Source organism: Microcaecilia unicolor, chromosome 4 (assembly GCF_901765095.1).
Source record: "Microcaecilia unicolor chromosome 4, aMicUni1.1, whole genome shotgun sequence".
In the NCBI taxonomy this organism is placed as follows: domain Eukaryota; kingdom Metazoa; phylum Chordata; class Amphibia; order Gymnophiona; family Siphonopidae; genus Microcaecilia; species Microcaecilia unicolor.
Window position 1 is genome coordinate 240423367 of NC_044034.1, and position 15826 is coordinate 240439192.

The following is a 15826-nucleotide window of genomic DNA, read 5'->3' on the forward strand; positions in this document are numbered from 1 at the left end:
GCCTTCCCAGTCTGCTGCGTCTGGCCCTCTCTGATGCAACTTCCTGTTGTGAGGGCCGGACGCAGCACAGGGAAGTCCCCGCAGTGCCTGTGTGAATAGCGGCGGCCCGAAAATGTAAGCTGCAAGCACTGCAGCGGCGGCGGTGGAAGAAGCAGGAAGCGGCAGATTACGGACCTGCAGGAGGGGAGTCTAGGCAGCGATGCTGGATTGTGGGCAGCGGGAGGGAGATCAAGATTTGCCGCGGCACCCCTGAGAGTTCGCTGCAGTGCACCAGGGTGCCATGGCGCACAGTTTGGGAAATGCTATTCTACACATTTACACATGTAAATGTTAGTGTTCATTTTATAAAATTGTCTCCAATGTGCTAAAAGGCTGATGGTGAGAGACATTCCCTTTTACATATAACCAGGGGCGTAGCCAGACCTTGCCAGGAGGGGGGGCCAGAGCCCGAGATGGGGGGGCACTGTTAAGCCGCCTCCCCCCCTCCGGCAACCCCCCTTCCCCTGCTCGATCGCGCCGACACTCTTAAACTCCCCCCCCCTCCCGCCACCAACCCTCCCCCACCATCGCCGCCAGCCCCGCTACCGCATGATTTACCTTGATTGCTGGCGGGGATGCCCAAACCCCGCCAGCCAAGAGTGTTCTTCAGCGCCGGAGTTAGTAAACTCCGGCGCCTTCATTCAAGGAAGTTCGTCTGAAGGATCAGCTGGTTTTGACGCATTTACGTCCTGCACGGGGCTACATGCACGGTGCAGGACGTAAATGCGTCAAAACCAGCTGATCCTTCAGACGAACTTCCTTGAATGAAGGCGCCGGAGTTTACTAACTCCAGCGCTGAAGAACACTCTTGGCTGGCGGGGTTTGGGCATCCCCGCCAGCAATCAAGGTAAATCATGCGGTAGCGGGGCTGGCGGCGATGGTGGGGGAGGGTTGGTGGCGGGAGGGGGGTCGTCGGCAGGGGGCCAGGGGCGAATCTGCGGGGGCCCAGGCCCCCTCAGGCCCCACGTAGCTACGCCACTGCATATAACTATAGGCATTTTTTATGTTGCAGGCAGATATCTGGTCACTGGGCATAACAGCTATAGAACTTGCTAAAGGAGAGCCCCCACATTCAGAACTGCATCCTATGAAGGTTTTGTTCCTCATCCCAAAGAACAACCCACCAACACTAGAAGGAAACTACAGCAAAGCTCTCAAAGAATTTGTTGAGGCTTGTTTGAACAAGGAGCCAAGTTTTGTAAGTTCTTCGATTATGGTGGTTTTAGTTTTGTTTGTTTTTAATTTTAGAAATAAACTGGCCGATATTCAAGATTGATTTAACCGGCTGGAAACAGTCACCAACTGGTTAAATTACTTGTTCATGACTATCGGGTATTTGTCAGTGGCATTGAACCAGTTATCTTCACTGAAAATGACCAGTTAGCGCTGAACTCAAAAACGGCTAACTTGTGGGTATTCAGAGGCAGAGTCAGGTTAAATACCGATATTCAGCTCCTCACATCATAAGTAAACCACTTAAACTGGGCCACATAAATAGCAGTCTCTTGGGGGTGATTGTGTCTGACGACCTTAAAGCTTTCAAACAGGTAGAAAAAGCGACAGCCAAAGCCAGAAGGATGCTTGGGTGCATAAAGAAAGGCATGACCAGCAAGAAAAAAAGAGGTGATTGTGCCGTTGTATAAGTCTCTGGTGAGGCCTCATTTGGAGTACTGCGTCTTGAATGCAAAAATTATAGGGACAGGCTTATGAACCTCAATATGTATACGATGGAAGAGAGGAGGCATGAAAGAAACATTTAAATATCTCAAGGGCATTTATGTACAATGAAGGAGAGCTCTGGAATGAGGGGGCATATGACAAAGTTAAGAGGGAATAGGCTTAGGAGTAACCTAAGGAAGTATTATTTCAGAGAAAGGGTGGTGGAGGCGTGGAATGGCCTCCCGATGGAGGTGGTGGAGTCGAGGACTGTTCCAAAGTTTAAAAAGGCATTGGATAAGCTTAGGAACAGGTAGAATTGGGGGTAACAGAGGATGGGCAGACTGGATGGGTCATTTGGCCTTTATCTGCCATCATGTTTCTATGTTTCTATATCTTTAAGTGGTTTGGTTAGTGTGGTCAAGGGCTGAATATTCACTTAGCCAGCTCAAACAAACAAAAACAAAATGGAAGCCTGAATAGGGCCCAACATTGAATATCCAGGAATAACACCAGTGGCTGAATACTGGGGGGAGGGGAAGAAAAATAGTAATCTCCCATCTGCCCTGTATCCCTGCTTAAATTTATATATTTTTTGTAGCCTAGGTCTTATTATGTGTATTCCCATTCTGTTATTCCCTTTGCAATATATTCTCTGTAAACCACTTATATTGCATTAGGTTTGCGGTCTATCAAATAAAAATAAAAGGCTAAAGAGGTTAGGGCTCTTCAGCTTGGGGAGGGGAGATATGATTGAGGTCTACAAAATCCTGAGTGTTGTAGAATGAATAGAAGTGAATCGACTTTTTATTCATTCCAAAAGTACAAAGACTAGGGGACACTTAATGAAATTACATGGAAATACTTTTAAAACAAATAGGAGGAAATATTTTTTCACTCAACAAGTAGTTAAGCTCTGCAACTCTTTTCCGGAGGATGTAGTAATAGCTGTTAGCGTATTTGGGTCTAAAAGAAGTTTGGATAAGTTCCTGGAGGAAAAGTACTATTGAGACAGACATGGGAAAGCAACTGCTTGCCCTGGGATTTGTAGCATGAAATGTTGCCACAATTTGGGTTTCTGCTAGGTACTTGTGACTTGGCTTGGCCACTGTTGGAAACAGGATACTGGGCTAGATGGACCATTGGTCTGACCCAGTATGGCTACTGGTTTGTTCTTATGAATGAATTTTATAAGGAGAGAATCTGAGCAATATAATATGCAAACACAAAAGATATATGGGGCAATTCATTTATCTGTATCTATTGAACAAGTGAGAGGGCATATACCACAGTTCATCGTGAAATAATCAGCTAAGTTGCACAGTGCTCCTATCTCCATTGCAGTTGTAGTCTTACATTATAAACAACTAAATAGTCTATCAAAATACTTGTGGACCGATATTCAAAAGCAATTAAGTGTTTCCTAGTGGTCAGTGAATGCATAATTGCCTTATGTGTGTATTTTCAGAAAATATATGTGAACATCTCAGGGAAAAGGTGACTAAAGGTTGAGAATGATGGATTTTTCATGTCTTGGGTCCATAAGCAGTCTGCAAAAGTTACATGTTTGAACTTCTGTAACTTTTTCTATTTTTTCACATGAAAGGACAGGATTTGGATTGTTATATTGCAAATTGTTTGCATTGACAGAATTCATTAAAAACTCATTCAACGCATATCAACTGCCAATTACTGCCAGCTAAGTGCCAAATGGTAGAAAATAGAAAATATTTTCTACCGTGTGCTTTGAGCACGCGCCAAAAATGGAATTACTGCCCAGGGCATGTGGTAGCTGGGTGGTAGTGCCAATCTGACGTGCATTGGACACATGTAGGCGCCTATTCACCTTCGCGCCTTAGTAAAAGGGCCTCTAAGTAAAGGAGCTGCATGATTGAATTTCTTACAACCATATAGAGTACTACAGTGGTGGAAATAAGTATTTGATCCCTTGCTGATTTTGTAAGTTTGCCCACTGACAAAGACATGAGCAGCCCATAATTGAAGGGTAGGTTATTGGTAACAGTGAGAGATAGCACATCACAAATTAAATCCGGAAAATCACATTGTGGAAAGTATATGAATTTATTTGCATTCTGCAGAGGGAAATAAGTATTTAATCCCTCTGGCAAACAAGACCTAATACTTGGTGGCAAAACCCTTGTTGGCAAGCACAGCGGTCAGACGTCTTCTGTAGTTGATGATGAGGTTTGCACACATGTCAGGAGGAATTTTGGTCCACTCCTCTTTGCAGATCATCTCTAAATCATTAAGAGTTCTGGGCTGTCGCTTGGCAACTCGCAGCTTCAGCTCCCTCCATAAGTTTTCAATGGGATTAAGGTCTGGTGACTGGCTAGGCCACTCCATGACCCTAATGTGCTTCTTCCTGAGCCACTCCTTTGTTGCCTTGGCTGTATGTTTTGGGTCATTGTCGTGCTGGAAGACCCAGCCACGACCCATTTTTAAGGCCCTGGCGGAGGGAAGGAGGTTGTCACTCAGAATTGTACGGTACATGGCCCCATCCATTCTCCCATTGATGCGGTGAAGTAGTCCTGTGCCCTTAGCAGAGAAACACCCCCAAAACATAACATTTCCACCTCCATGCTTGACAGTGGGGACGGTGTTCTTTGGGTCATAGGCAGCATTTCTCTTCCTCCAAACACGGCGAGTTGAGTTCATGCCAAAGAGCTCAATTTTTGTCTCATCTGACCACAGCACCTTCTCCCAATCACTCTCGGCATCATCCAGGTGTTCACTGGCAAACTTCAGACGGGCCGTCACATGTGCCTTCCGGAGCAGGGGGACCTTGCGGGCACTGCAGGATTGCAATCCGTTATGTCGTAATGTGTTACCAATGGTTTTCGTGGTGACAGTGGTCCCAGCTGCCTTGAGATCATTGACAAGTTCCCCCCTTGTAGTTGTAGGCTGATTTCTAACCTTCCTCATGATCAAGGATACCCCACGAGGTGAGATTTTGCGTGGAGCCCCAGATCTTTGTCGATTGACAGTCATTTTGTACTTCTTCCATTTTCTTACTATGGCACCAACAGTTGTCTCCTTCTCGCCCAGCGTCTTACTGATGGTTTTGTAGCCCATTCCAGCCTTGTGCAGGTGTATGATCTTGTCCCTGACATCCTTAGACAGCTCCTTGCTCTTGGCCATTTTGTAGAGGTTAGAGTCTGACTGATTCACTGAGTCTGTGGACAGGTGTCTTTCATACAGGTGACCATTGCCGACAGCTGTCTGTCATGCAGGTAACGAGTTGATTTGGAGCATCTACCTGGTCTGTAGGGGCCAGATCTCTTACTGGTTGGTGGGGGATCAAATACTTATTTCCCTCTGCAGAATGCAAATAAATTCATATACTTTCCACAATGTGATTTTCCGGATTTAATTTGTGATGTGCTATCTCTCACTGTTACCAATAACCTACCCTTCAATTATGGGCTGCTCATGTCTTTGTCAGTGGGCAAACTTACAAAATCAGCAAGGGATCAAATACTTATTTCCACCACTGTATATGTTATGCTTGCGCACTTAGATCCACCTATTTATGCCTGATGTAAATGGTTGCAGCTAAATTTAGGCCAGTTGGGCTTTATACTAGTATTCTATCATAGCATTTTGGCATTCAGATGCCATCATAGAAGTGGGACCCAGCATGAGGCAACAGCACACCTAACTGGAGGTTCCAAATAGAACTGCCCCTATAGTGATCCGGTATACTGTTTGTTGATGATGAATAAAGGATCTGATGCTGAAATTGTGGCCTAACAGCTGGTGTAGAAGAGAGGCCTTTATGACAGTATGCAACAAATTATGTGCTTTATTAGTTCAATCCATCCTTATAGTACATAAGTATTGCCATATGGGACAGACTGAAGGTCCATCAAGCTCAACATCCTGTTTCCAACAGTAGCCAATCCAGGTCACAAGTACTTGGCAAAATCCCAAAACAGTACAATACATTTTATGCTGCTTATCCTAGAAATATGCAGTGTATTTTCGCCAAGTCCAATTTAATAATGGTCTATGGACGTTTCCTTTAGGAAGCCATCCAAGCCTTTTTTTAAACCCCGCTAAGCTAACTGCTTTTACTACATTCTCTGGCAACGAATTCCTGAGTTCAATTACATGTTGTGAAGAAATATTTTCTCCGATTCATTTTAAATGTACTACTTTGCAGCTTCATTGTGTGCCCCCTAGTCCTAGTACCTTCCGAGGACAGCAGCTAAAGTTGAGTAATTACCTCATGACCCTGTTTACTAAGCTGCGCTATAGGCACTCTGTTTTTAGTGACTCTAGCATTAGTGTGCGCTAATTTTTAGTGCACCCTAAAACGTTAGCATGCCTATAGCACGGCTTAGTAAACAGGGCCCTTAGGCTCTTGGACTTGATTTTTGTTTCTTGAGCTATTGGGACCTGGAATTGATAAGACTCCTCATGCATCTGGTTAAAGTACAAGATCATGCAGTTAATTGCTCAGCAGTGTACCAGCAGATGAACCATCCCTTTACAGCCTAGCTTTCTTTTTTTTTAAAGAAATTATGTCCTTATTTAAAGTTTGCTTTAATAATGAATATCTACATATCTAATTTTTCAGTCATGACAGAGATAAAGTGTTTCATGTTTCTATATATCTTTCTGATGTTTAATACACAGCGTACACGTAGTATTTGGTGAATAAAGAAAATAAGTAGCATTGATACATTGTCATCAGACTAAAAAGATGCATCATTGAAAATGATGAATTATAAATCAAAGTAGGATTATACATCTGAAAGGAGTTAAATATGTAGGCATTTGCCAATAGTAGATAAATGGTGTCAATAAGACCGAAGTAGTTGTATTGCTATAGATAATGACTTGGCTTTAAAAAGTGTATATACGCTATATTTGATTAATAAGCTATCCTCAATCATGTTTAACTTCTTATTTTCAAGAGACCTACAGCAAAGGAGCTGTTGAAACACAAATTTATAGTACGAAATGCGAAGAAAACATCCTACCTAACAGAGCTCATTGATAGGTACAAAAGGTGGAAGGGTGATCAGAGTCATGATGACTACAGCTCTGGAGACTCAGATGTGTAAGTTTTTTTGCATAATCAGTTCATTATTTGCCACATAGGAAACAGAAGTAGGAAAAGTCCCTCAACTGAAATAGATAATTTAGGAACCCTACTAAAGCTTTACATGTTCTAACAGACATTATTGTACTAAATGGCATGTGGCCCATAGGTATAAATTAGGATGTACAGCACGTAGTGTGTGCTAAACTTTAGTAAAATGACCCCTAAGTCTCAGTAAACGTGTGGCAGCAATTCTAATACCAGACAATATTTTAATAATGTAATATCATAGAAAAAAGCAGTTACCGTCTGAGGAAAGATGTATTTTTTTGTAATGTGTATTCTATTGAACTATTTTTGCTAATATGGGTAGGAAAAATGAGAATAATGGTAGTGGGTTGATTTTCTTTAGGACCTTGTTCTAGTAATATTTGGATAACTCCAGACTATGAATTCATAGGAATAACAACTTCACAAGATGCAATTTAAGAAAGGTTTGATAGAATTTGATTAACAGCCATTCCTTAAAAATAGCAAAACAGTTTACAAATACTTCAATGTAAAGGAGGAGGAGGAGAAAGCACACAGATAATACGTTAAGGACAAAGAATGAACCAAGGGTCAGGATACACCAGGATGCTAACACAATCAATATAATACCTCACCAAAAATAACACACATGGACAACACCTGAAAGAGAGGGAAGTTCAAGTTCATCTTTATTTGATATACCACCATAGGGAGTATACCTTCCTAGTGGTTTACAATTTACAAACAAGAGGAGACGCACAGTAATGAAAAGAACTACAATTCAAATAGAAAAGCAGAAAAAGGGTCAGAAAAGTAGCTACTGCCAGACAGCAACTAAGAATTTAAAAGCAACAGAACCAGCAGACTCGGTGCACCAAACAGTGGCCCCCAAAAAGCAAAGGCAGCAAACTGTTATAAAGAATAACGTACGGAACTATTATAAAGAATAAAATTACAGAACACATAGACAAATATGGTTTAATGGGACAGACTCAGCATGGGTTCAGCAAAAGGAAGTCTTGCCTCACCAATTTGCTTCATTTCTTTGAAGGCGTGAATAAACATGTGGATAAAGGTAAGCTAGTTGATGTAGTATATCTAGATTTTCAGAAAGCTTTTGATAAAGTTCCTCATGAGAGACTCCTGAGAAAATTAAAGAGTCATGGGATAGGAGGTAAGGTTCTGGTGTGGATTAGGAATTGGTTATTGGACAGAAAACAGAGGGTAAGGTTAAATGGTCATTTTTCTCAATGGAGGAGGGTGAACAGTGGAGTGCCACACGGATCAGTACTGGGACCGGTGCTATTTAACATATTTATAAATGATATGGAAATCGGAATGACGAGCGAGATGATTAAATTTGCAGATGACACAAAACTATTCAAGGTTGTTTAAAACACATGCGGACTATGAAATATTGCAGGAAGATCTTAGGAAATTAGAAGACTGGGCATCCAAATGGTAGATGAAATTTAGTGTGGACAAATGCAAGGTGATGCACATTGGAAAGAATAATCAGAATCATAGTTATCTGATGCTAGGATTCACCTTGGGGGTCAGCAACCAAGAAAAGATCTAGGTGTCCTTCTAGATAATACAGTAAAATCTTCTGTTCAATATGCAGTGGCAGCCAACAAAGCAAACAGGATTCTAAGAATTATTAGGAAAGGGATGGTGAATAAGACTGAAAATGCAATAATGCCTCTGTATCGTTCCATGGTGTGACCTCATCTTGAGTACTCCATTCTGTTCTGGTAGCCGTATATCATAAAAGATATAGCGGAATTAGAAAAGTTTCAAAGAAAAGTGACCAAAATGATAAAGTGGATGGGACTCCTTTCATTTGAGGAAAGGCTAAAGAGGTTAGGGCTCTTCAGCTTGGAAAAGAGATGGATGAGGGGAAATATGATTGAGGTCTACAAAATCCTGAGTGGTGTAGAACGAGCAGAAATAAATCCATTTTTTACTCATTCTAAAAGTACAAAGACTAGGGGGCACTCGAGGAAGTTACATTGAAATACTTTTAAAACAAATAGGAGGAAATATTTTTTCACTTAACGAATAGTTAAGTTCTGGAACTCATTGCCAGAGGATGCAGTAACAGTGGTTAGTGTATGTGGGTTTAAAAAAGGTTTGGACAAGTTCCTGGAGGAATAGTCCATAGTCTACTATTGAGACAGACATGGGGAAAGAACTGCTTGCCCTGGGATTTGTAGCATGGAATGTTTCCACTGTTTGGTTTCTGCCATTTACTTTTGACCTGGCTTGGCTACTGTTGGATACTGGGCTAGATGGACCATAGGTCTGACCCAGTATGGCTATTCTTATGATCCTATTTCACCTAACTGGTTCAAAATCACAAAACACGGACTGATTCCCTTGTCTATGATGCTTATTAAGAATGGTCACAGATACTCATTAGGCCCATCCTGAAAAAGGCAGGCACCAATTCTTTTGCTGTTTAGAAATAAGTCAGTAGTTAAAATCTCTCTTACCTATCCAGGTTCGATGAACACCTGGTTTTTCAACATCCACTGCAACATGTGGAAGACCATAATATCTTGCATCCCTGCCAGTCCAGCTTTCACCCTTATCATATTACTGAAATCATCCTAGCAGCACTTCCTAATGAAATTCATTCCGTATTTGATCATGATAAGCACACACTGGCCATCTTTTGACTTGTTAGCGGTATTCAAGTTGGTAAATATAGTCTCTACCATTTTGCGTGGCAGCGTCAGGCTTACTGGTCTAGGTCTATAATTTCCAGGACACTTCTGGAACCCTTTTAAAAAATTGGCATTACATTAACCACACACCAGACTTACAGTACTATGCTTGATTTTAAAGATACATTACAAATTACTAATAGCTCTTTAAGTTTAGGGGTGCATTTTTGGAACAGAAAAACATCTAAAAATGGCACAAAGTGACAGATGGATGGGTTTTTTGCAAAAACATCCAAATTGCTATTTTCAAAACTCATTTTTTTTCTTTTATTTTTATAAAGCATTTTATATAATTCCAAGATATAATTTTGTAACAGAAAACAGGCAGATCAATGTATTAAACATAATAATACGGTAAAATTATACAATTATACCATACAAATAACAACAAAAGAAAAAATAACAGGAAAGTACTCCATTTATCCACCAATCAAGTCCACTAAAGGGCGAGGAGACAAGGTAATAGACCAAGCAATGTATCTAATAGGAAAAAGAGAAGGAAACTATCCATCATATATTATATATTCATGGAGTCGATGGGGACAAGGCTAGAGGGGGAACAGTTACATTAGGAGAAGACTTAGATTCCAGAAAAGATTTCAAATGTCCTGGATCAAAAAAAAATATACTTAAGTTTAAGAACACATTTGCAGAGGTAATTAAGCCAGAACAGAGCTCTCAACTGCTGAACTCGCTGTTTTAGAGCCAAAAATTACTGGCGGCATTTCTCCGTCACTGTCGCAGCAGCCGGAAAAGCCCTCACTTTACGTCCAAGAAAAAGTGAATCACAGTAGCGGAAAAAAAGCCTCAAACCTAGTCACAGCCTGGATCCAATACAAATATCACAATCTAAATAGCTGTCATTACAGTGTTAGTATCCAACTCTATGACCTGGGTTATGACCAAAGAGGTATTTAAGTTGGTCACTCTTTCCACTGGTTGATTTGAAACTTTTTTCACAAAAGGTGGACGAAAATAAATCCTCGCGATAGGAAGATATGAGTTCTCTGGAATCAAACACTTCAGTCAGATACTTTTTCAAAGTAACCAAAGGAGCTTCAGTGGGAATTTTTAGAAATGTAATAAATCTTAAAGTTCTACGTCTTATAATATTGTCCAGATTTTCAACCTTGCCGTGCAATAATATATTGTCTTTCATCAAAGCAACTTAGCAATCATCCACTTTGGCTTCTAAGGTAGAAAATGATTTCTTCACTGATCCTACCTTATTTTCCAAAACCTTGAGTTGATTCTCCAGCGAAGCTCTGAGAAACCAACTACAGTTTATGCAACAATGAAGCTTCTATCCCAGCTATAATGTCCCACGGAGAATTGAGCATGATATCAGAGGTTTTCTGAGGAAAATTGGACTTAATTAAGGCTACTTGCAGCTGTAGGAGACCCCCGTCTGGTTCTGTTCCTGTTACTGTCATGCCTCCAGCCAACACACCACCAGATTCTTGGCTGACAGCAGAAGCAGCAGCCAGAGCCGAAATCTTAGCCGGTAGAGCAGGTCCTCCCAAGAGTCCTCAACAGCCTCTACAGGTGGAGAGAGCACTCTCTGCTCAACACTGAGCATTGCCGGCATCGGGGACGGGCTCTGAATCGCCAGGCTAAAAGTGACGTCAGCCTCTAGTGGGGGGAACCGTTCCCCTCTCAATGCTCCCTCCACAGGTGAGGCAATTGCACCGGATATAGTCAATGGAATGGCGAAGCGGTTCATCAGGCCCATCACAGGAGCAGCAGATGCAGCAGGAAACACCTTTGGCTTTCTTTTCCTCTTGGGCATTATAAGGAAACCAGTCTAAAGAACAAAGCTAAAGACAATAGGGAAAAATGGGCTAGAGCTCACACTACGCACTCCCTCTCAAGCCGCCATCTTGCCTTCAAAACTCATTTTTAAGACAATTTCTATGCAGTTTGTCTAAATCTCAAACAGGCATGTTGGAGGCGTGTTCTGGGTGGGCCTATGATTTGGACATTTTTCTGTGATAACGGAATATTGTAAAAATGTCTAGGGCAACAAATATAATGTTTTTAGTATTAAAATGAGCATTCTGAGTATTGCACAGACAGTTCCGTGCACAGAGCACATACCTGTAATGTGCAAACGTTTGCGGCATGTCCCGACCTGTCGTTATGGGCAGCAGTATGCTTGCACTGTATAGTAGTGCAAGCAGACTGCCCCCCATAAGGTAGGTGCTCGTGCATGGACCCCCACCCCCTGAACTTTTTGGCATCTCTGGTGGTCCAGTGGACTACCTCCTGAGCCCCCGGTGCCCCCTGCTAAAAATCCCTGGTGGTCCCAGTGGACACCAATCCCCCCAAACCCCCTCCCAATCCCCTGGTGCCCCTCGCACCTACTGACCCCCTGCTAAATAATCCCTGGTGATCTCAGTGGACCCCAATCCCCCCGAACCCCCTCCCGGCCCCCCCCCCATTAAAAGAAAGGCCCTAGTGGTCTAGTGACCCCATCCCAACCCTCCCCAAAAGCAACAGCCCTGGTAGTCTAGTGACCCCCCTTCTCCCAACCCCCCATACATGAAAAAAAATGGAGGCAGAAGGGTGGGAGCAACACCTCCCACCCTCTTGCCTCAGGGCTGGGCTGGCTCAAAACGGCAGCGCCCTACTCGGTGCATCCTGGGATGCACTGGGTGAGGCTAAGCACCACATAAGAAGTTTTTCTCCTTGTATGGTATTTAGCCCCACCCAGTGCGTCCCAGAATGCAACAGGCAGGGGCTGGGCTCCACCATTTTAGAAGAGGCAGCACTGAGGCAGGAGGGAGAAGGTGTTGCTCCTGCCCAACTGCCCAACTTTTTTTAAGGTACTGGGGAGGGGAGGAGAAATAGGAGTTACTAGACCATCATGGTCAGTTATTCGGGTGTGGCAGGTGGGGAGGTGTGGTCCACTGGACCACTAGGGAATTTTGTTGGGGAGCAGGAGGTGCCGGGAGGTCTGGAGTCCACTGGACCACCAGATAATGTTGTCAGGGGTGCATGGGGGTTCAAGAGGCATCAGGAAGCGTTGGGGGGGTCTAGAGTCTACTGGACCACCAGGGAATTTTATTTGTGTGCAGGGAGGCAGTCGGGGTCCAGTGCATTGGAGCTGTCAAATGCATTTGACATCTCAGACTTGCAAACAGCAAGTGATGCACAAAGGGGGATCTGTGCAGCTCATTTGCATGCAATCCCATTTGTGCATGGCTCGCTGTTTGCGAGTCGCAAAATTTTGCTGAGACAGCTGTATTTTATGGCTGCCTTCGTGCATCGGCGCCTCATTGCCAAAAAGGTGCTCAAACTGACCAGATGACCACAGGAGGGATATAAGCATGACCCTCTCTCAATCCCCCAGTGGTTACTGACCCCCTCCCAAATGTGAAAGTGACAGTATATACCAGACTCCATGACAGCTGCAGATATAATGGCCATTCCTCTTAAAGCAGCAAGCAGGTACCTACAGTTGCCTAGTGGTTTGTACAGTGGACTGTAATAGAGAAGGTGATTCAGGCCTTAAATCCTTTTACTGTTTACACAGAAAGGTGGTATATCAAATCCATGACTCCTTATTTAGTAGATTTGGCTTGAGATTTTGAACTTTTCACACTCGGTAAATGTATTCCTGGCCTGCACTAGCCTGCTGTACATAATTTTCTTTTCTTTGACATCAGTGTTTTCCATGCACAGGGAGATTTATACTGAATGTCTCTCTTTTTTTTCTTTTCTTTTCTTTTCCTTTCCTTTTCAATCCCTAAAAGAGAGACAGAGGGGCAGGCTTCTGGTGGAAGTAATTCTAAGGATTATTTCTTCACAATCCCAGAAGATGATCCAAAGAATCTTGAGAACAGAGCAACTCAACCATGGGAGTTGGAAAAAGACAAGGTAAAAGAAAATGGAAGTCTATAAGAAGTTTTTAGTACTGTATATTGATGTATATTAAGAACCTTAGGGTTTCTTTTACTAAGGCACGCTAGCGTTTTTAGTGCGTGCTAAAAATAGGCGTGCACTAAACATTAGAGACACCCATAGGAATACATTGGCATCTCTAACGTTTAGCGTGCATCTGCTTTTAGCACGTGCTAAAAACGCTAGCATGCCTTAGCAAAAGACCCCCTTAAAGTCCAAGGGAGAATAAAAATTGCTGAGGGCTAAAGGATCATTTCAAGAAATCAATAAAAATCCATCAGTGTCATTCTTTAAAGATAAAATTTTTAATAAGATTGTTTCATCCTAACCTTTCCAAAAACCTGTTTATTATTTAATATTTTATTAATTGATTTTTATTGTACTCATAAATATTGAGAATCTGTCTCAGCTTATAGGAAGTTAAACAAATATATTTCAATTAATTTTAATCATAGCACATCAGTTATTTTACATGAAAGTTCCACTCCACGTAACCATCCACCATTCCAAAAAATGTGCAATTTTAAACCAACTTATGTTTTGTAAAGGCTAGTGTGAAACAGTCTTGTTAAAAGTTTTATCTTTGAAGTATAGCACTGATGGGTTTGATGTACTTTTAAGCATTTAGGGATCCTTTTACTAAGGCACGCCTATGTTAAATGTTAAGATGCCTATTATATTCCTATGAGCATCTTATCATTTAGCACACGCTAAGTGCGCCTTAGTAAAAGGACCCCTTAACTAATTCCAACCATCAAAAAATCTGATTAGAAAGGAATGGCTTGTTATGTGCATGTTTGGCCATGCCATATGCTGCTGTTATTCGGTCTCTATCTTTTTTATACTGACAGCTTGATTTCCCCTTTTTCTCCTTAGCATTTTGTATAGAATGTACAGATCGGAATTAAGACATGATATTTTAGAAAAGGATCTGCAGAAGTGTGTGTGTCATTGCTGGAATATACAGCAGAAGCAGCCACTTTACAAAGATGCAGTGGTGTGCTGGTAAATTTTTAACAACAGGCTCTCTCCCTGGTCCACCTCTGTGCCCCCCCTTCCACCCTTGTGCCCCTCCGTCCACCTCTGCGCTGCCCCAAAATTGCAGAGCTGGCTATAGCCGGGGGGGGGGGGGGGGGGGGGGGGGCTGGAGTCATTGGTCCATTTCCCACTGCCTGTTAGATAGACTTATTTACGTGGGAGTTTGTGTTCATCCACCTCGGTGGATTGCCTTCCATTTTACAAACCAACATGTGTAAGTGCCACCAATACATAGTGAGACTGCAGTTTTACCTTTCCCTCCCCACCCCCTTTTACAAAGCTGCGCGGTAATGCTGACCCAGTCCATTCAATTGAATGGACTGTGTCGGCATTACCGCACCGGCAGCCACTAGCGTGGCTTTGTAAAAGGGGGGGGATTAATGTGGTGCCTTTGGAGATGGACATAAACTACATGGGATCAGAGAGAATTTATTTATTTGGATTTTGCTCCCAGCTTTCAGTAGTAGCTCAAGGTGAATTACATTCAGGCACACTAAGAGGCTCATTTTCGAAAGAGAAAAATGTCCAAAAAGTGTCATAAAGCATCATTTGGATGGATTTCTTCTCAAAATATCCAAATCGGTAAACCACTAAGTCAATGGGTGGCGGTAAGGTCTCAGGCTGAAAACAGACGCGCACCGGTTTTAATTTTGATGCACGTCTATTTTCAGCCACAAAACAAAAAGACTTCTTTTCCAGGTACGCTGAGACATGGACCTGCGCGCGTCCAAAACACATGCCTACACCAGTGCAGGCCACTTTTCGGTGGCCTATATAACTTTCTAAGTCAAAGGGACCCTTTTACAAAAGGGTGGCAAGCCTGTTGCAGGCTTCTGCATGGCAATTTGGCTCTACTGCTGAGCTCCCAGGGGAGCCTGGTGGTAGTTCTGACCTCCACTGCGCATCATTCCCGGTGCTAGAAAATATTTTTGTATTTTCCAGCACTAGGGGTGTACCTGGTAGTAATCACTGCCTGTCTTTGCTGGGCTACCATGGGAGCCCTTAGTTCTTCTCAAATAGGAGGCGGTAAGGGCTCCCTCAGGAAATGGCTACGTGGCAAGTGTTTAACTTACTGCGTGGCCATTTCCATCCTTTAAAAAAAAAAGCCTTTTACCGCTGGCAGTAAAAGGGGGCCTCGGCGTGTGTCAAACCCACATGCCACCACCACCACAGGGCCCCTTTTACCGCCGCTTGGTAAAAGGAGCCCTAAATGCTTTGAAAATATATCTGTAAATGTAATAACAGTGCTAGGTGCTTTATTGTGTGCCAAAAAATGTCTTCTATTTTGAATGACAGTATATCAAATGACATACCATGATTAGCCAAATCCATTACCTCCCATTTTATAGACTAGTGTTGCAGT

The 15826-nt window shown here is 42.7% G+C and overlaps 1 protein-coding gene across 1 annotated transcript in view; it reads left to right on the forward strand.

Moving 5' to 3' along the window:
- STK24 (serine/threonine kinase 24) overlaps positions 1–15826 on the forward strand; it is an 85969-nt gene that overhangs the window by 57964 nt on the left and 12179 nt on the right. Inside the window, exons 6-8 of the mRNA XM_030199536.1 lie at positions 1052–1237; positions 6636–6781; positions 13278–13401. Of these exons, the coding sequence (XP_030055396.1) occupies positions 1052–1237; positions 6636–6781; positions 13278–13401 (456 nt within the window). The remainder of the gene's footprint in view (positions 1–1051; positions 1238–6635; positions 6782–13277; positions 13402–15826) is intronic.